Consider the following 21,249-nt stretch of genomic DNA (forward strand, 5'->3'; position numbering starts at 1 on the left):
CTTGCCCCACAGGAGTTGTGCTGTTCACCCAAAGATCAGCCTCTCTGGTGGTTCAAACTCCCAGCAACCCTATGGGAGGAAGAAGGGAAGTCTCTTCCCATTTGATTTATAGCCTCAGAAACTCAACAGTCAACTACGAATTAATCTTAACCCAAGAGCACTGGGAATGAGTGAGTGGTGAGGTCAGCATTTAGCTATAACCAGAAGTCTGGTGGCTTAACTCTCCCAGCGGCTCCGTAGGAGAAAAGCCTGGTGATCTGCTCCCTTGACAGTAACACCTAAGAACCCCTCCTCCAGGCACTGAACAAAATGAATTTTTATTAAAGATTATAGTCATTAATGTTAAAAAAAAAAACCCACCACAAACTTTAACTTTTGTATCCCCAGTTCATACAGCATACCTTATGAGCAAGAATGAAGGTGAAAACACATTTTGAGATGTGATTATACTATGAAAATTACTTGTGGGTAACAGAAGTATTTAAAAACATTCTAATTATTATGAAAAATGTAACAAGAGGACAAAGATTGAGTTTTGCCAAGTTACATAGCAGTATTAAAGAAATATTAAAATGTTTTAAATGCATTTGATACATATCAAAAACAAAATCTACTAGTGTGAAGTCTGTATGACTCCTAGTTACCCTTCACAGGGTCTCCAAGGCTGTAAACCTTAATGGGAGCAATCATCTCACCTTATTCCTGAACAACAGCTGTGGGTCTGAAAAACAGACCTGGTTAATAGCAATAGCGCTACCCTATACTACCAGGGCTCCAAACATCGATATTAAATCTATGAAGCACAAAAGTTTAACCTGTATCTGCTGGTTGTTTTTGTGTTTCACTTTAAAGTAGTGAGGGCAAAGTTTTAAACTATGTACTTAACCTTTCTGCCCTGAAGAAATTAAAGATTCTAAATTATTACCAATAAAGCAAGTATTACTTTTAGGTGTGTTACTGAGCTATATTGAGAAGACATTGTATTCTGCATTTTATGTGAATGTTGCCATGGAAATAAATTACAAATATTTAGTCTGAAAGCTGCTACTGTAAAAATTATAGACTCAAAAGAATGATAAGTTACTCATAGGTAGACAAATAGAGTATCTAGAAATGGGTTTAAGAGGAACCTGTAGGCAGTTTTATGAGACTTATTAGCAACATGTTCTTACAGATATGGAAGGATATAGTCTTAATACAAACTAGGAGTTTGAAAACCATGGTCCTCTGATGCTGTCAGTTATCGCACAACCATAAATGAAATGCCCAAATAATTTCACACGGTCATAGACACCATTTAGGTAGACGTCTAGTGTGTCAATACTTTTAATGTTGCACACAGCCAAGCAGATCTGGACACCCTGCAGCCTTCAGGTGTGCTGCCAGCGTCGCTCTACAGCAAACCCAGCTTGTACTCCACCATCGAGTGCGGCTCACCCATGACTTCGCTTTGGGAGGGATCTGAAAGCAAACAAACGCCACATATTTTCAGATTCTCAAGAAAAGGCTGCAAAGGGCACTTCCCAGGCCCATGAGTACTGCTTCTACAGCTGCATATACCACAAAACACATAAATGAAGAAAACTAACAACTAAGCTCTCCTAAAGACAAAGCTCCCTTTTTCTGCCCCCTTACTCCCTACATAAGGATAAAATCTGAGAGAAAACCTAATGAAATAACTCAGTTTTGTAAAAAATAAATTACTATCCACATCACAAGTGGGTGACCTCACTGAACAGAATTTCTTTCTCAGCGTATTGATGTTAGGTGCCATCAAATCTACTACAACACACAGTGAGCCTAACAGATCTGAGCCACATCCTAGCTTGTGCCATCCCCACCATCTCTGCCTTGCTCATGCTCATTGCTAGTCACTGTCAATCCAGCTTGTTGGGGTCTCTTTTTCTGACCTTCCACCTTTCCCAACATAATGTCCTTTTCTAAGGACTTACTCCTCCTAACAACTTGTCCTAAGTATGTGAGAGAAAGTGGCAAGAAACTGCACTGCAATTCCAAAGATCTGTAGTTTGAAGCTACTAGCTGCTCTGTGGGAGAATGATGGGCCTTCTCCTTCCATGTAAGTGCCTCTGAAAACCTGCTGCACGGTCAGCTATGGGCCAGTTCTGAGTCAATGGCACACAACAGCAAGGAGTGCCCTGATTACAAGAGGTCCAAGACAGATTTGTTCTTTTGGAATATTCAGCATTCTTCTCCAATACCACAACTCAAGATTGAAAAGCATCAATTCTTCTGTCATCCTTGGTTACTGTTACTATCCAATTTTCAGATGAAGAGCAAGGGGCTGAAAAGACCATGGCCTGAATCAAGCACACCTTTTTCTTTACACTGACATCCTTGCTTTAGCACTTTGGAGAGGTCCTCCATAGCTGATTTTTCCTGTGTGGCAAGTCTTTTGATATTTTTTGACTGCTGATACCATGAGCGTTGAATGTGGATCCAAGTAAAATGAAATCTCAGGGTCTAAGAGGCTCAAAGCCTGGATTCAGGTGCTGGCTGTCGGGTAGGCTTTCTCACTGAGGGTTCTGGACGAAAGTCTTTTTTTCTTTGGTTCCTTGATACAGACTGGCATATATCTTCCTCAATATCTACTTGCTTCTCTATCCTAACATGATCCTTTTATAGCTCAAAGATGAACACATTAAAAACACACTTATACTGATACTGGCACCCTTCAATATGAATTGAAGCTCATTATCAAGAAATCAAAGATTCTCACCACTAGGCTGACTGGCAGCATCATGATGGATAGCAAAGACATTGATAATGTAAACAGCTTTAGTTTGCTTGGCTCTACAATCAACACTCTTGGTACTAGCAGGCAGGAAAGTAAAAGACATACTACATTGGGAAAGTCTGCTGTCAGAGACCTCTCCAAAGTACTGAAGAGCAATGACACCAGTCTGGAGACTAAGGTGCGCCTGATACAGGCCACGGTTTTTGCAATCACTTGCTATGCACCAGAGAGTTGGACAATGACTAGGGATGATAGAAGGAGAACTGATGCCTTTCAGCTGTAGTGATGGAGAAGAGTAGGTCTGCTAAGAGAACAAACAGGTTCATCCCGAAGAGGATGAGACCAGGCTGCTCCTTGGAGGCAATAATTCTGAAACGTCATCTGACATACTTTGGACATGTTGCAAGGAAGAACCAGTCCTTAGAGAGGGACATCATGCTTGGGCAGGTGGAGGGACAGAGCAGGAGAGGAAGACCCTCAATGAGATGGATTGATTGAGTGACTGGGGTAATGGGGATAGGTGTGTCAGAAACAGTAAGATGGACACAGGATAGAGCAGGGTTTACAACTGTTGTACATAGAGTCACAGGTAACTCAACGACACATAACAACACAACTACAACATACCGATATAAGAGCTGCTCTACCAACCCAAGGATGTTCAAATCTATCAGCTGCTCCTTGGGAGAAAAGACAGGTAATCTCCTCCTATGTGATTCACTATCGGCTAAGTGGTATCAGAAGTTGCACTGTCAACCCAAAGCCACATGCAATTGAGATGCAATATATATATTGAAAGTTGTATTCTCTGATCTTCTGCAACAAGTGCTTCAAGTCCTCCTATGAACAGTAGAGGAACGCACCATGTACAAAACAGAAATGAAAAAAATTGGAGGAGGGGGTGTTGTTTTTTAAAAAACACTTTCTTTTGAGCTATTCTAAAAACAAGTCATTTTATTAGACCCCCCACACACCAAATTTCTTGCTCATAAACATAAAGCTAATGACAACTGTTAGTAAATAAGAAAAACACTGTTTGGTAAAGCAGAGGGTGAGCAGAAAACGGGGAAAACCCTCTACCAGATGGGCTGAAGGGCTGTCTGCAACAACAGGCTGACACACGGCAGGCTGTGAGGACAGCGTGGAGCCAGGCAGCGTTCTGTGTAGTGCACAGGGTGGCTATAAGTCCTAGTCTAGCCGACGGCACTTAGCCAGTTACAAACTAAAGAGAAGAGAGCCTCAGGATCTCACAATCATCACTCTACACCAAATCCCAAACCTACCGCCATCAAGCAGCTTCTGATTCAAAGCAATCATCCATTTAACCCAAAGTGTACCAAATCCAAGGGTGTATGTGAATTTTTACAGGAGACATCCATCTTTCTCCCACGGAGCAGCTGGTAGATCTGAACCACTGACAGACCTTTCAGCTAGCAGCACAGCACTCAACACACTGCGCCACTAGAGCTCCGTCACTGCCATTACATCACATTGTAGACAATGAACACAGCAGATCCAACAGGCTGAAGGTCCATGGGAAAAAAGACTTGTCTGTCTGCTTTGCTACTGCACCTTATGTAACAGGGCTCCATAAAACACTGCTGTCTTATACTTACCATTAAGAATATCTTCAAATCCAATGGTCTCATCATTCCCCCTCAAAATATCAAGTGAGAGGTTTGAACTTGGAAGAAATGGGAGGCGCTGAGCCTTTGAGAAAAACATGAAAGAGAAAAATCAAGAGAGGGAAAAAAGAAGAGAGTCCAGAAAATACACAATTTAATATTCTTCACTTTTTACTTATGAAATTTACAAGGCCACATAAAATATTAGTTTAACCAGACAAATGAATTTTAAAAAAAAAAATCTAAGACCCAAACAGGAGTTTTCAAAAGCTCCTCACATTTCTTCAAGATCTACAGCGATACTAACAATGTATTGTGCAGTAATTCCTGTCTGGTGTGCACGTATGAGGGCCCTACACAGCACGTACCATGTGAAGAAAAGCCTCTCCAGGGCCTGACATCACAGCTCTCACCTAATAAATGTGGCATGATCAAAGTCCTGAGGCGACCTCAACTCAGCAAGAACATGTTCTACTTAGTAAATGGACTACTACAGTTTTGCAAATAACATGCTCATGCATACAATGCTCAGAAATGACACAATGAAGTAAAGCTGTTCTGCCACAGCTCACCTACATGTTTACTGTACACATCCTGTGACAATTCCAGAGGTGAGTTTCAGCCATTTTGGTAATGTTCTTGATTCTCCTGCTTATGTATACTAAAATAGTCTAATGCTACTAATCATAATTGTATAGCCAAGGTCACGAAGTCATAGATTATAAAAGACTGATAGATACTATAATTAATTACCTAAATAAATTGTAATTAACTCCATAAACCAAAATGTATATGCATGACTAAAGACCAATATGATTTATAAACTTTCTCATATTTTACAAGAAGTAATGAATGCTTCTGGCAGTACCCCTGTAATAAGAAAACAGACTATATTCTTGTCTTTATTAATAGATGTTGATAATTATAGTACAATAGTTCAATATAAAAACCTTATAAGATTCCTTGAAACTGAAATCATGAGGTTATGTTGTTTTTATGTGCCGTCTAGTCGCTTGTGACTCACAGTGGCCCTATGTACAAGAGCCCTAAATGTTGCTCTATCTTCTGCTAACCTTACTGTTTCTGATACACCTACCCCCATTACCCCAGTCACTGAATCAATCCATCTCATTGACGGTCTTCCTCTCCTGTGCCGTCCCTCTACCCTCCCAAACATGATGTCCCTCTTGAAGGACTGGTTCCTCCTTGAAACATGTCCAAAGTATGTCAGATGAAGCTTCAGAATCCTTGCCTCCAAGGAGCAGCCTGGTCTCACTCTCTCTAGGATGAACCTGTTCGTTCTCCTAGCAGTCCATGGTATATTCAATACTCTTCTCCTGCATCACAGCTCAAAGGCATCAATTCTATCATCCCTAATCACTGTCAAACTCTCTGACGCATAGCAAACAATTGCAAAGACTATGGCCTTGATCAGGCGCACCTCAGTCTCCAGACTGACATCATTGCTTGCCAGTAATGCAATTCATCTCTTGATTTCCTTGCTGCTGGTACCAAGAGTGTCGATTGTGGAGCCAAGCAAACTGAAGCCATTAACAATCTCACTCTCCACCATTCATAATGATGCTGCCAATTGGTCCAGTGGTGAGAATCTCTGTTTTCTTGATGTTGAGCTTCAGTTCACATTAAAGGCTGCAGTCCTTGATCTTCTGCAGCCAGTGCTTCAGATCTTCCTCAGTTTCAGCAAGCAGGAGGTTATGTTAGATCTGCTTATTTCATAGTTTAGTTCTTTTTGTCAATTTGAAGTCAGCAATATGTTTTTTTAAAAAAACAACACCCAAACACACTGTAATCCCAGAGGTGCGTGGTTCGAATTGACCAGATGCTCGGCTGGAGGAGGGACAATCTCCTCCTGTACCAGTCAGATCCAATTTGATGGTACACATACACACACAAAAGATAATAAAATTAAAAACAAAACAAAACAAAAAACCCCACCCAAACAACAAATTGGCCTCCCTGTCTATGGAGGGACCAGCAGGCATCTCCTTTAGTTTGCCTCTAAGGAGGGAGTCATATGAATATTCTTCTTTCACAAAAAAATCAGAAAAAACCTAATTCTTTCAATTACAAAAGGTGTGAAGAGTTATTTAAATATTTACTGTGAAAAAGTTTGTCTACACCATCAAGACTTGGGGAGGAGGGGATGGTATGCATGGGGAGGGCAGAGAAAAGAGGAAGGAGCAGAAAGAGGAAGTTGTAAGTCCAGGAACAGCAGTGAGGTGATCAGGTAGAGTGAAGTCACAGTCACTATGAGCGCATTCTGACACAAAAAAGATGCGCCTAAGTTAGTCTGTGAGCATTTTCATGGATGTGCTATGACAAAATTTTTTTGCAAGGAAGATGCAGTTTGGAAATAAACAGGTGAATGTTATATGTTTTTCAGCAAAATTTTAAGGGTATCTTCATAATCAAGAATTCTAAAAATATAAAGGAGGTCAGAATTCTGGACAAAGATTTTTTGGAGTAAACAGGACTAAAAGTTTAGGCTCCAATCCCAAGCATCATTTATCCAGAAGATGAGAAATAGATATAGAGAGTAAGAAGAGAAGTTAGTATCTGTGTGGCACACAAGCATTTCATTTCAGTCTTCAGAACAACCCTGCTCTTATACTGTCTCTGTCATTTAATGTAAAATATACACAAACACAAAAAATTCGAGGCTCAGATCTTAAGTTCCCAGATCTAGAAGAAGAGAAGCAAAGTCCAAATCTGCTACTTGGATTTACAGCCAAGTTCTTTGGGAAAAGGTACCAAAAGCAGTTTCCAGAATAATTTACCCCATTCAATTAATGGCATCAGTAAAGTTTATTGACACAGGTACAATGTTAGCAGGTGAGAGACAAGACCACATGGGTAGGCAGAATATGGGTAAAAAATGGAAAAGTGGGAGAGCCCAAGTAATCAAGAAAGCCCAAGAACCCCGAGCAGGAGGTACCTGGAGTATGGTGAAGAGCGGGGTGGGGGGGGGGTGCGCGTTAAGGGGTCAGACTTTCGTTTGCTGGTAAAGTTCCACTGAAAGACCCATAAGAAGGGAGTGGGATGGTCATTCTATGTTTTACAAAGATTTTTCTGGTTGGAAAGTGTGCATAATGGATTAGAGGAGCATCAAGCCTCCTGCAGATGGACATCCAGATGAAGGCCTGAGAATGGTCAAACCCAACACAGTGGCCATGGTGATGAAAAGATGGGAATCAAGAGAGATCAGGTGATTAAGCAGATGGGGAGGGAGGAGAATTATGACTGAGGACGAGGCCCTGGTTAAGAGAAAATAACCAAGGCTAATATTCTGATTTTTGTCTGAGGCAGGAACCTATTTATACATAGTAGAAGTATGTGAGAAAAATGTTAGTTTGTGCTTGTACTTGTGACACTGAAGTGTTTGTAGGTGCATCCAGCTGGAAAAGCCTGTGTAACTAAAAGTGACCCCTTGTGCAGTGTTTCAGCACTTAGCTGTTAACCTGAAGGTTAGAATTTGAATCTTCTAGCTGCTCCATGACAAAGATACAGCAGTTCGGCTTCCACAAAGACCACCATCATGGAAACATCATGGGCAATTCTACTGCTCACGAGGGAAAAAGGTGAAACTGACTTGACAGCAATACGTTTGGGGTTTTGTTTTTTTGGGTTTTTTTAAAGGTAAAATAGCAACAAGAGACTTATTAGGAAGTTATATCCTCAAAGGGACAGACTTGTTTCCTTGAAAGGAAATACAGAGAGAGAGGACAGCAATATGTTTTCGTTTTTAATAGGTCTACAGCTCATGAGACCTATAACCTGGGAGTCCTCAGCATATAAATGATAGCGATACACGCAGGACAGACAAGTAATGACAGGGGGATGAGAGTGGCCCAGAAGGCTAAAAAAATGCAGCATTTAGGGGAACTAGATAAAATGAAAGGACTTGATAGACAGACACCCCAAAAAAAGAGGACTGAGGGACACAGGGGGAACACTGGACCGTGCAGGGTTCTCAAAGCCAACGGACTCAGGTCAAGGACTCAGGTCAAGTGCTACATAGAGAGCAGGTCAAAGGAAGGCACACAGGCCCAGCCAGGTTAGGATCCATTTCCTTGGTCTAATGAGGCCACGAAGCAAGCGAAACAAATTAGCAGGAAGCTCAGGCATGCACACCACAAACCTGGCCACTCAGTCAAGAAACTCAATTTATTTGTATGAATGCACTCGGTGAGAGAAGTTGTATCAAAGCTTGAGACACAGAGTTTGTTTTAAAAGGCAAAATGGTTAGAATGTGTAAATGTTGCTGATAAGACAGCAAGTACAAAGAGGGTGAAAGGGTAAAGCCAAACACTGTGGAAAGGGTCACTGAAGGGTTCTCAATGATGCAGGATGTGGGAAGACTCACACACAGGTTGGGGGACAGCTCTTATATCTTTGGAAGGACAAAGCTCTATTCTTGAACAGCAGGTATGCTCAATTACATATAAAAATGTCTAATAAAGACCCCATCAGGATACTCCTAAGGGCACTGAAAATTAGTGCAACCCCCTAGAATGGGAAAAATCTGAACAGAGACGCACATTAAGTTTTCAGACACTGAGCCCAGAATGTGAAGGAAATGTCCATGTAACAGTTTCTTTTTCTCCTGTGACGCAGGAATCAAGGTCATATACTTGAAAGAAGGGAAGCAGATTACGTTACAGAGAAGCAGGAAAGATAATATTTGAAAGAGTTGTAATGAAAATAGAAGAGATTCTTTTAATAGACATCAGCAAGTGGACATGTCTGCACCACTCCCCACCTCCCCCAGACCGACCTGCTGCACGGCCTTGAACTCCATCTGCAGCTTCAGGGGGGCAAACAGACCCTGGATGTTCCTCAGGGTGGAAAAGTTCATTTTATCCTGGTTGAGCTGGAACTACAAGAGATGACAAGCAGAAAGGTTACAGTTAACCCCTCCTTTCAAACAATGACTGTGGATACATCTGCGCCTGCACTGAGATGAAGGGTTTAATAGCTATAAAAACAATATAAGGTATCAGTCTTAATAAAATCTAAAATATCTGTGTCTATTTTACCCTGCATTATTTTTTAATGTGTATCTGATTTGGAGTTGTAACTGACAGGTTAACTACTAAGTTGTTCTAATAATAAGTATTGTTACAGAAAAAGAAAACTTAACACAAACTTTTGATAAATATACCCACCTAGTAATCTAACATTTAACTGTGATGCACAGTCAATATATATTTAACAATCAGCAACCCTGTACAAAATTAGGCCCTGTGATGCCATACAAAAATGAGAAGAAACCTTTTACCTTGGACTGTATAACCTAGTTGGTTATATACCAGTTTTTCAACTTTTAGCACTATGATATCTTAGCTTAGAGAACTGTTTGAGGGGTGGGTGCTATGCTGTGCACTGTGGTATTTTAAGAGCACCCCCAGTCTTGAGCCAATAAATGCCAGTAGCAGCCTACTTCCCCAAGTTGTTCTGTGCCATCAAGCTGACCCTCCAGTGGGTTTTCAGAGGCAGCAAATAGCACAGAAGGAGAATGCCGATCTTTATTGTGTGGAGGGAGTAGTTTGTAGATTTGAACTGCATGCCTTAGGGATTGCAGTGCAGCTTCTTAGGACTAGGTTTGCTAGTAAGGGCATCCTCAGGTAGGAAAACCAAAAAAGTCTTTAAACATTATCAAATGGTCTCTAGGGGGGGGAAAAAAGAAAAAAAATCATCTTTTCTGGGAACAACTGGCATAGATGGTGGTGACCGACCATCATATTTCCTCCTGTAGCACCCCCCTTGATCACAGAGAACTACTACAGCCAGCATGTGCCCCAGACTATGGCTGTGCAACCTCACTCACCTCTCAAAACTCTATTTCACAAGTGAAGACATGAAGACTTCAAGAGAGTTTATTTACTTAGCTAGTAAATACAGTAGGAAGGATTTGTGGCTGTGTAGTGTAACTATACAACTCATGTGAGTATAAGTAAGCGGCACACATTTAAAGAAAATAGGGCAGGGACTGCCGGGAAAAGGAAATCTTTACTGTTCACCATTCTGAACAGTCTCACTCAAATTGTCAGTTTCTCGAAGCAGTATTTCAAATCAAATAGCCAGACTTCCACTGTTAGGTGCTGTCAAGATGACTACTACGCACAGGGACCCTGTAACAAAAGGTCTTCTTTGTGCCATATTTTCTCACTAATAAAATCTCAAATTACAAGAAGTTTCTTTTTCATAACCAATATAATCTGCTAGTTTAAACTGAGAACACAGTCAATTAAAACAGTAATATTTAGGCAGCAATTGAGGTTTACTTGAATGTGTGATTCTTTTCTGGAAGCTTTGTGCAAAATTTGACATTCTCCTCCATAAATGTTCCTTTTGAAGTTTTGGCCTCACAACCTAGTCAACTGTATCATCTATGTCTCACTGACTTATTTATCAAAATTAGCTAAACTTACTAATTGTTCTCTCTCTCGCAAAAAAAAAAAAAAAATCAGATTTACATGTTTACTACAGTTTTTCTCACGTCTCTGAAAAACACTTAGTAGGACAGATGTAGATAGGAGCTCAAGATTGCCACCAAAACCCACCCTTTATTCTTTAATGTCCACAAGGAGTGGACATCAACCACAATTTACCCAACAGTACTTCCACTCAGTCCATAGTTCACCATCCTATTCCCAAGACCTTCTGGTCAAATAATAGCTCTTAAGTCATCTATATTATAATTTAATAAAGAGTGAATTAATAAAATTGGGTTTTGCCCTCTCATGAATTTATAGTAAAAGAAATTATTCAGTATGTTAAAAAATGTTAATTAACCTTTAATCTGTTATAAGCTCCTTCAGTTGCTGGTGGCCACTACAGTGGCGTTACCAGTTTCTTTAAGAACAGTGCCCAGGGTCTATGTTTCCATAACTAGTCTATGTTTTTTAGTTCAAGCTCAATTAGAAAAAAGATTATTTATTTATCTTCAGTCTATAGGTGATGTTCATTTTCACCATTATTCCTTAGGTGATCAACAAGTTTTACGATAATGCATATGCTTTTAATTTTATACTCTCAATGTCACTTCTGAATCCAGTAACACTTCATGAATTATCTATTCAAGATTGTCTTCCCCACAAACACTAAATTCTTTAGGATAAGGACTATGTCATCTTCACCTGTGTACCCCCTGCAACGGATATGCCCCTTAGTAACTCCATGATGCAGGGACTGAAGAAGAGCTCCCAGCTAAAAATGTGGACTTAGAAGTCAACGGCAAGGTGATAAAAGGGGAAATAGGGTAAAAGAAAATGAGATGATAAAAAAAAGAAGTATTATGAGAGAAAAAGAGATCAATCTTTGTAGTCCATGCAAAAGATGAAGGACAAATGTGTGAAAGGGAGCTTTGTTGAAGCAGTCAAATTCAAATGTCTACCTTTATAAATCCCAAACCAAACCCACTGCCATCAAGTTGCTCTATGTCTTCACAACCCCTCACCAGGTTTCCAAGGGTGTAAATCTTAACGGGAGCAGAATGCTTTATCTTTCCCATGCAAAGCAACAAGCAGATTTGAACTGCTGACCTTTAGCTTAATAGACCAATAAATAATCCACTATACCACCAGAGATCGTATCCTTCCAGTAAATTCCTACTCACAGCAACCCTACAGGACAGAGGACTTCTTTGCACTAGAATCATTTTAATAAAAAATGAAGCCACAAATTGTATTACGGAAAGTTATTTTCTTACTAGAAAACAAAAATAAAAACACAGGAATTTAATAACATACTTACATTTTTTTCTGATAACTCAAGAGGATGACTGGGCAAAAGTTCATTTTTCACACAAGAAAAACTGAAAGCAAACATTTGAAAGGCAGGTTAAATATCATCTAATACCCAAAGCTCATAACTATAGCTACCAAAAAAAAAATATAAATTAAGAACTGCATCTATCAAGAATGTAAGTGTAACAGGCTGATGTGTGTACCTTCAAGTCAGGACTGACCCACAGCTGCCTCTCCAGCAGGTTGTGAGAGGCAGTAAATCACACAGGAAGACACTGCCTATCTTTCTCCTATGGTGTAGCTGGTGGATTTGAACAGCATACATTTGTGTCTGCAGAACAAGTCCTTACCATTAAGCCACCAGGATGCCCTATAGTAGAATAGCAGAGTTTTTAAATGAGTAATGGAACTGTTTCATATCCTGATTATGTATGGGAGTTATAGAAATCTATACATATGTTAAAATTCACAGAACTATACACCAAAAGAAAAAAAAGTTAAATATATAATTTTTAAAAGAATTATTATCCTCAATATTGAGGGTCAAAGGCTTCAATTCACTAAGGAGACCTCTATAAATAGATTCTAAAATTATGTCCTATAACTGTAAGAAATTCAATAAATGAATGACTAATACTCTGAGGAGATGCTTCTTGTACCATATAGAATCCTCTACCATTCTTCCCTAAAGGCCTAATCCACTCTTAAAATACCTTTAACAGTAAACACACATTCAACAAATAGGCCAGCATTTACTGAACAGCTACTATGTGCAAAGTACTGCTAGGTGATGCACAGCTGGCCATGCCACTGGCTTACATCACTCCAGATACGGATCTCGAAGGTGAGAGAAACAGCAGAAACCTTCCAATAATCATCTCTTCAACACTGTCTTTATACAGAAGTGCAGTCTAGATGGAGAATTTGAAAACAGTACTGCTCATGGCAATCTTCCATTCTAACAAGGTACAAGAGGAGGGAAGAAAATCATCAGAATTTGGTTACTAACTAGTGCATGGATTTGATAATATAGGCAATACCTCGGAGTTCCAATCCAGATCCCCTTAATAAAACTATACAGGGAGTCACATACATTTTTCCACTTTACTAGTGTACACAAAAGTTATATTTATACTATTCTGTAGTCTACTAAGGGAACAATGGTGGCTTAGTGGTTAAGGAGTTGTGCTGCCAACTCAAAGGCACTTGGTTTGAATACACCGGCTGCTCTGTAGGAGAAAGATGGACAAACTACTCCCACATGATTTACTGCCACTGAAAACCTGCTGGACGGTCACCTATGCATTGGTTCTGACATGACATACAACATAGTCTATTAAGGATATAATAGCAACATGAAAAAAGTTTGAAATGTTATGTCAATTAGAAAAATGTAAAAAAGATTCAACATGAGCAGAGCCTTGCTTCCAAACTTTGATTTGTGAAAAAACTCAGTAGCTAAGAAGCACAACAAAATCAGGTGGGCTTATATCATACATCAAATTATACCTGATTCCAAAGGATCCTGTAACCCTTTCAACAAAAAATAGAAAATCTGCAGTGAAATATTATGTCTGTTCCAGGACAGTAAACTGAGAGTCTCATTCTATCCTGATCTTAGTAAGCATTCTAAAAAATTGGCTGTAATACTAAAAAAATGAAAACCATTTGTAGAGTGAAAGGTATTATCTTTATTAAGAAAAGGCTAGCTGGTAGCACACATGGTGACTAAACCTCTAAGAACATATGGGAAACCAACATCATAACTACATGTGAAGCCAGAAAAGCAAAGCAGCACAAGCAGCCAACAGTGGTCGGGGCTTGCTCTAAGGCATCAAGTGGCTGATTCCTCAAAACTAGATATACACTATTATAAGCCCTAGTTTATAGATGAAGATACTAAGGTAGCAACCTATTAAGTAACTGTACAGTAAATAGCAGAGTCAAGATTCAAACCCAGGCAGCCAGAGTTCAGCATTCCTGGACTACTGGGCTCTGTTAACTGTTATGTGCTGTCAAGTAGGAATGGACTCTGAGCCGACCCTCCAGCAGATTTTCAGAGTTAGTTAACTGCATGTGAGGAGATTACTCATCTTTCTCCCAAGGAGCAGCTGGTGGATTTGAACCATCTGCCTTTGGGCTGATAATGAAACTCTCTTATTACTAAGCCACCAGAGCTCCCTAGCATTTCCCAAAGCAAGGTGAGTGATTACTGACGGAAGTAAGTGAACTGTTCTTTCAGTTACCGGGAGCAAGCAGAACCCTCCCAACCACACTACTAGGCGCCATCTCCTCAGATGCCCTGTTCAGGGAACATACCCTTGGGTAAAATGTTTTTTCTCTCCACTGTAAAAAATGCCTACACATCTAAGCCCCACTTCCATGACCAAGGTGTGGACCTTACTAGCTTCCAAACAAAATGGATCTATGGCTCATCAGAACAGCTAAAGAAGAGTGGAAAACACAAAACCGTAGCTGCTTCACAGTAACAAAACCTACCCTGCAAGGTCCCCATGTCCTCATAACCAGACATACCCTTTTCGAAGAAGATCATGGCTTTCAAAAGGGCCACTGGCTGATAGTTCAGTTACAGGGATGCTATCTTTTAGCTGAGATCCAAGTCCTCTGGAATTCTGAAAGACAAATTAAAAATGCTATTAAATATTTTACTCACTTCTTTATAAGCATTACAGAGAGATACATGAAGCAAAGGATAACAAGAAGGCTGGGACTGGAGATGGCAGGAATCCCTGAATGTTATCAGACTGACAGGCAGCCCTGGGAAACAGAAAAATGGAAAACATGTGAAAAACCACGAAAGTGTAAATGAACAAACTACAAGGTGTTTGTGAAGACTCAAACTATTAGCAAGAAAGAGACAGAATGAAAAAAAAATTTCAACTCACTGCCATCAAATCAATTCTGACTCCTAGAACTAACCCATAGGGCTTTTATGGAAGCACTGTTCCCTTGAAGCAGCTGGTGGGTTTGAACTGCTGCTTTTTCCTTAAAATCAGAGCCACCAGCTTTAAAATTTCAAACTCTGACTTTAAATCATTCATTATTCAAATGTAAAGTACATGTGCTTCTGCAGAAAGTGTACAACAGCTCTATCAAATCCAAAGCCTGGACCTCAATGGGACTGCCGTGTTCTTCCAGGTACTGCAATTTTCCTATCACAAGGCTCAGTCATTATTTTCCAGCCACTTGTTTTGTTGTTACTGTGTGTTGTCAAGTTGGTGTCAAGTCATGGATGACCTTCCAGTGAAGTGTTCAGAGATGGCAAATTGCTTGGGACAAGATTGCCCATCCTTCTCTCACATAGCAACTGGTGGATTCAAACCACTATGCCTTCAGGACTGCGACACAACTTCTTACCACCAGGCCACCAGGGCTCCTTTGCAGTTTTGCAGGCTATACTTACTATTCTAGAAGAAATTTTCTCACCTGAAAAGTATTTTTAAAAATTGATTTCTTAATTCACTTTCTATTTTATCTGGTCAGGCTCTTTACCCTGTCCACTGGATCTTCAAGCTACCATCCCAGGCCAGGCTCTCAATAGCACTCTATTTGGTCATGCTGGTCTCTAAACTGTTCTACATGATTACTGAGTCCCCCACAAACACGGCTAAAAATACTTTCACCTAGTTCACGAACATCTATCTGGCTCCAGTCCTCAGGCCAGAACTCCAGAAGCTTCACAATAGGGTTAACTTCCTCTGTACAGAAGTCATGGTGAAGACTCTGGCCACTAGTGTGCACTGTTGCTAACCTACTATATGACTTTGAGCCAATCACAAAGCTTCTTTGGGCCTGCCAACTCATGCCAGGTAGCTGAGAGCTGACCCTCCAGTGGTTTTCCGAGACTGTAAATGACATGGGAGGAGATTGCTCCCGTTTCTCCTGTGGAGCTGCTAAGGGATTTCAACTGTTGGAAGGGCACAACCTTTGAGTTAGTAGTGACCTTCCTGTGGACCAGGAACCCGGAGGAGAGTTGTGGGATTGACGGACCTTTTGAAGTTTCCCATTTTTTTCTTTTATGAGCAATCACTCTCCTCCTAATACACTGCTTCAATGAAGGGACAGCAGCTCTGGTGGCTTAGTCCATTGGGAACTGTGCTGCTACCCCAAAGGCAGCAGCACTCTTGTGGTCTGCACTCACCGACGACTCCTCAGCAGGAAGATGGGCAATCCCCTTCCGTGAGATGTACAGCCTAGCCCACTGAAGGGTCAGGTGTGAGCTGGTTCCAACTGGACAGCAATGAATATACACAAAGATGAACATTCTGATCTTTAGGTTCTAACATTATCATCGTTCTTCAAAGATCCTGTGAACTATCAAGATCAACACTTGTTCTTTATAATAAAGTTGAACAGAAATGCAGATCTCTGAAGACCAAAGGAACAGTCATTTTAAGAGTGTTTATAATGCTTCTTTTGACAGTCATTTCTCAAAGTCTTCTAGGTTTGAAGGGACAATCTCCTAGTCAACTCCTACTCAATCACACTACAGGAGAGCAGAATGTCCCTTTGGATTTTTAAAGGTGTACCCCAGATGAGATGGATTTATAGATACAATGACTGGGGCAATGGGGGTTGGCGTGTCAGAATTTGTGAGACTGGCTCAGGACAGGGCAGAGTTCAGAGCTGCTGTACATAGGGTTGCTATGGACCACAGGAGACTCGATGGCACACAACAACAATCTTTATGGAACAGAGCTCTTGAAGCCTAGTAGCAAGAAGCTGTGCTGCACTCCCAAAGGTGTGTGGTTCAAATCCATCAGCTACTCAGAAGGAGGAGGATGGGCCATCTCCTCCTTTGTGATTAACTGTCCCTGAAAACCTACCAGAGGGTCAGCTATGAGTCAGATCAGACTCAATGGTACACAACAACAATAATCTTTATGGAAGTAGACGACTTCATCTTTCCCTGAGTAGATGGTGAGGTCCAACTACTCACTTTTCAATTAGCAGCCAAGCACTTAACCATTGTGCCACCAGGGATCCTCCACAAAGATTATCTGTACCAATCTGAGAATCTCAGTCTCAAATCTAGGGGTCTTGTCCAAACAATGCAACCTTTCAAGTCTTAATCTCTCATCCTTTTTGTTTAAAGTTTGGGGTTTGCTTTTTGTTGGTGCCTTTTTTTAAAAAAAAAAAAAAAGCAGGTGATACTCTAACAATATTGACAAATGGCATGTAGCAGTGATAGTGTTGGGAGCCATCCAGTCAGCTCTCAGAGAACGTCACACACAACGTAACAAAACACTGCCTGGTCCGGCACCAACCATCTCCATGTGCCCACCATTCTCAGGCCAATGCTCAGGAAGCGTCAATCCATCTCTTTGAGGGTCTTCCTCTTTCCCAGACCCTCTACTTTTCCAAGCACGATGTTGTTTGGTGCCCGACAGTACACTCACTGCCACCCTATGAATAGCTCTGATGGTTTTCCCTCCAACAAGGGGACCATGGCTACACACTACAAGCCTTTATAACTGTGGACAGCAGTCATGAAAACACGGCCTGCGGCTGGAACATGCTGAATCACCCCAACACCCCGCGCTCTACAGCGACGGGGCCCAGGGTGACAATGTGTGGGCGCCTAGAGCCTTGATGGTGCGGTAGGTTAAGCGCTTGGCTCCTTACCAAAAGGTAGGCGGTTCAAACACGCCGGCCTAGAGAAGGAAAAAGCAGCGTGCTTTAGGAGACGCTGTGGGGCAAGTCAATTCCGTCCTAACGGGTCGCTGGGAACAGGAAGCGAGGTGGTCTGGGCTCTCGGAGGTCATCCCCTCCCCCGGGGAATGGACAGACCGTGGTACCGCCCTACAAAGCACAACACAGCACTTTCGGTCTGTCCTTCCCAGCTCCGCGCAGCCCGCAGGGAAGGGGCTGGACTGCGGGGAATCGGAGATGGAGGCGAGAGACTGGAGGGAAGAGACGGAGAGGGGCAGGCTGAACCGCTGTTCCCAGCAGCACCGACCAGGGACGCGAACACCTCCAGCCCCGTGACTCGGCAGATCAGGCCGCCCAAGGCCCGTCTCGTCCCGCGGCCGCCACCGGGGTCGGGAGGGGAGGGAGGAGGCTGCGGGAGTGCCGAGCCCAGCGCGCGCCGCCGCGGAGCCCGCGGTACCGGGAACTAATTCACTCACCATCTTGAGCCACTTTCGGTAGAACCGCTCAGCTCAGCTGCCCTCAGCCGGCCCCAGTACTCACTTCCCTTTCCGGGGGCGGCTCCCTCCCTGGCATCCGCCGGAAGTGCGTCCGTCCGGGCGAGGAAGGAAAGAGGGTGCGGGACGGCTGCAGGGAGATGCGAGGGGCCGGGGCTCCCACGCCAGGCGTCCTGGGGGACGTGGGGCCAAGGGCGCAGTGAGGGTGTGGGCCGGGCGGAGGTCAGGGCCGGCGGGACGTGCAGAGAGGGAGGACACGGGCCTCGGATTTGCTGGAAATAAACTGCCGCCTTTGGGGAGGCGCTGTCAGATGGGCCCTCAGCTTTTGTGGCCGCCTCGCTTTACCCAGCACGAAACTCCCCGGAGGTAGCTGCAACTATTCTCATTTTGCATAAGGGTGAATGAGGTGTAGGTTGATTTACTCGAGGTCATTCTGCTCATAAGGCAAAACGGGAACTCAAAAGTTTTGATGGTTTCTATTTTTCAAAAAATCATACAGTGTTTACGACCCTGAAGTGCAGTTAAGAAAACAGAGACAAGCGAGGCTAATAGTCCCAGAGGTAGAGGTTGTTCTTATTAAGTGCCATCGAGTTGACTATGACTTACTACGACCTTAAGAACGACAATCTGAACCCTGCCCGATGCTACGTCATTCTCACCGTCTGTCCCACACTTAAGCCTATTGATGAAGTCACTCTGTCAATCCATCTCATGGAGGGTCTTCCCGTCCTTCCCAAGCCCTCCACTTTCTTGAGCATTGGCCCCACCTTATAACATGTCCAAGATATGTGAAACTCAAGTATCACCATCATTTCCTCTCAAAAGCGCACTGGCTGCATCCTCTCAAGGATGTATTTGTTTTCTTGGCAGTCCGTGGAATATTCAGTACTCTCTCCCAGCACTGCAACTCAAAGGCTTTAGTTGTGTCGTCTTTATTCACTGACTAATTCTCGGATGCATAACAAGTAAATGGAAAGACCATGGACTGGATCAGGCATATGTTAGTCTTTAAACTGCTATCTTCTGCTCCTCACTCTGGAGAGGCCCTTGACTGCAGACTTTACAAATTCAACACATCCTTTAATTTATTGACTGCCTCCGGTTGTTGATTGTGGATCCAAGTAAGATGAGGTCATTGACAGTTTGCTGTTCTCCAACTATCATGATGTTGTACATTGCATAGTGGTGAGGATTTTTGTTTTCTTGATGTTGAGATGCAAACCATATTAAAAGCTGCAGTTGTTGGTCATCTGCAGCAAGTACTTCAAGTTTTCCTCACTTTCATCAGTTAAGGCTGTGTTATCTCCACAACACAGGTTGTCGATGTGTCTTCCTCCAATCCTGATGCCGCATTTTTCTTCATGAAGTCCAGCTTCTTGAATGATTTGCTCAGCATAGAAATTGAGCAATTAAGTAGAGAGGATACAGTCCTTATGCACACCTTTGCTGATTTTAAACCATGCAGTGTTCCCAAGCTCTGTTCTGACAACTGTTCTTGGTCTTAGTATAGATTTCACATAAACATAATTGTTTTGAGATTTTCTTTCTTCTTAATGTTAGTCATAATTTGCTGTGATCCACACAGCCAAATACCTTTGTGTAGGAGATGAAACAGTTATCTTTCTTTTATTCTCTGCTTTCAGCCAAGATCAGGCTGACATCACCAGTGATATCCCTGATGCTACAACCTCGTCTAAATCCAGTCTGAATCTCTGGCAGTTCTGTCTATATACTACTCAAGCCATTAAAAAATAATATTTAAAATTTTACTTGCATATGATATTAATCATATTGTTTGATAATTTCCACGTTCTGTTGGATCACCTTTCTTTGGAATGGAGAAAAAGAATACATATCTTTTTCAGTCAATTGACCAGGTAGCTGTCTTCTTGGTACAACTTAGTGAGCACATGTAGGGCTGTGCCGGTTTGTTGAAACATGGCAGTTGGTATTCCATCAATTCCTGGACCTTATCTTTTGCCAATTCCTTCAGTGCATCTTGGACTTCTTCCCTCATCACTTCTTGATCGTAAGCTACTTCCCGAAATAATTCTATGTCAGCCAGTTCTTTCTGGTCCAGTGACTCTGTGTACTCTTTTCATCTGCTTTTGGTACTTCCTGGATCATTCAGGACACCGATGGCATCCTTCAGTATTGCAACTTGAGGATTTAATTTTTTGCTCTCCTGGACCTTATCTTTTGCTAATTCCTTCAGTGCATCTTGGACTTCTTCCCTCATCACTTCTTGATCGTAAGCTACTTCCCGAAATAATTCTATGTCAGCCAGTTCTTTCTGGTACAGTGACTCTGTGTACTCTTTTCATCTGCTTTTGGTGCTTCTTGGATCATTCAGGATGCCAATGGCATCCTTCAGTATTGCAACTTGAGGATTCAATTTTTTGCTCTGTTCTTTGAGTTTGAGGAATGCCAAGCAAATTCTTCCCTTTTTATTTTCTAACTCCAGCTATTGTCTTCTTGAGCTGCCCTTTGAAATCTATTCATCTCCTTCACTTTGGCTTTCTTTTGTTTTGGCTTGTCAATGTTCTAGTTAGTATTTGCTTTCTTTATGAATAATATCCTTGATGTCATCTCACATCTCATTTGGTCTTCAGTCATTAGTGTTCAATACCTTAAACCTGTTTTTGAGATGGTTTTCAAATTCAGGTGAAATAGACTCAAGATTATATTTGAGTCCTTGTGGGTTGTTGTAATTTTCTTTTGCTTGCACATGAGCAATAAATGGTCTATTCTACAGTCAGCATCTGTCTTGGTTTTGACTGCTGATATTAAGCTGCTCCAGCAATTCTTTCCATGAATGTATAATCAGTCTGATTTCTGTGCAGTCCATCAGGTGAGGTCATTTGTGTAAGTGCTATTTTCTTTAAAAAGATATTTGCACTTCTTCTCTGAGAAACACCAAATGGCGGATGACA

The 21,249-nt window shown here is 41.8% G+C and overlaps 1 protein-coding gene across 1 annotated transcript; it reads right to left on the reverse strand.

Moving 5' to 3' along the window:
- Positions 1–1,393: 1,393 nt before the first annotated feature.
- Positions 1,394–18,702, reverse strand: POMP (proteasome maturation protein). Its single transcript, XM_006894086.1, has 8 exons — positions 18,662–18,702; positions 18,363–18,489; positions 17,969–18,073; positions 14,685–14,782; positions 12,157–12,217; positions 9,176–9,277; positions 4,372–4,465; positions 1,394–1,461 (listed from the first exon to the last, which is right to left on the reverse strand). The coding sequence occupies exons 1-8, from the start codon at positions 18,700–18,702 to the stop codon at positions 1,394–1,396; spliced, it is 696 nt and encodes a 231-aa protein (XP_006894148.1).
- Between the last annotated feature and the right edge of the window lie 2,547 nt (positions 18,703–21,249).

Source organism: Elephantulus edwardii, unplaced genomic scaffold (assembly GCF_000299155.1).
Source record: "Elephantulus edwardii isolate Elephantulus edwardi_28Jun2011 unplaced genomic scaffold, EleEdw1.0 scaffold00134, whole genome shotgun sequence".
NCBI classification, from domain to species: Eukaryota; Metazoa; Chordata; class Mammalia; order Macroscelidea; family Macroscelididae; genus Elephantulus; species Elephantulus edwardii.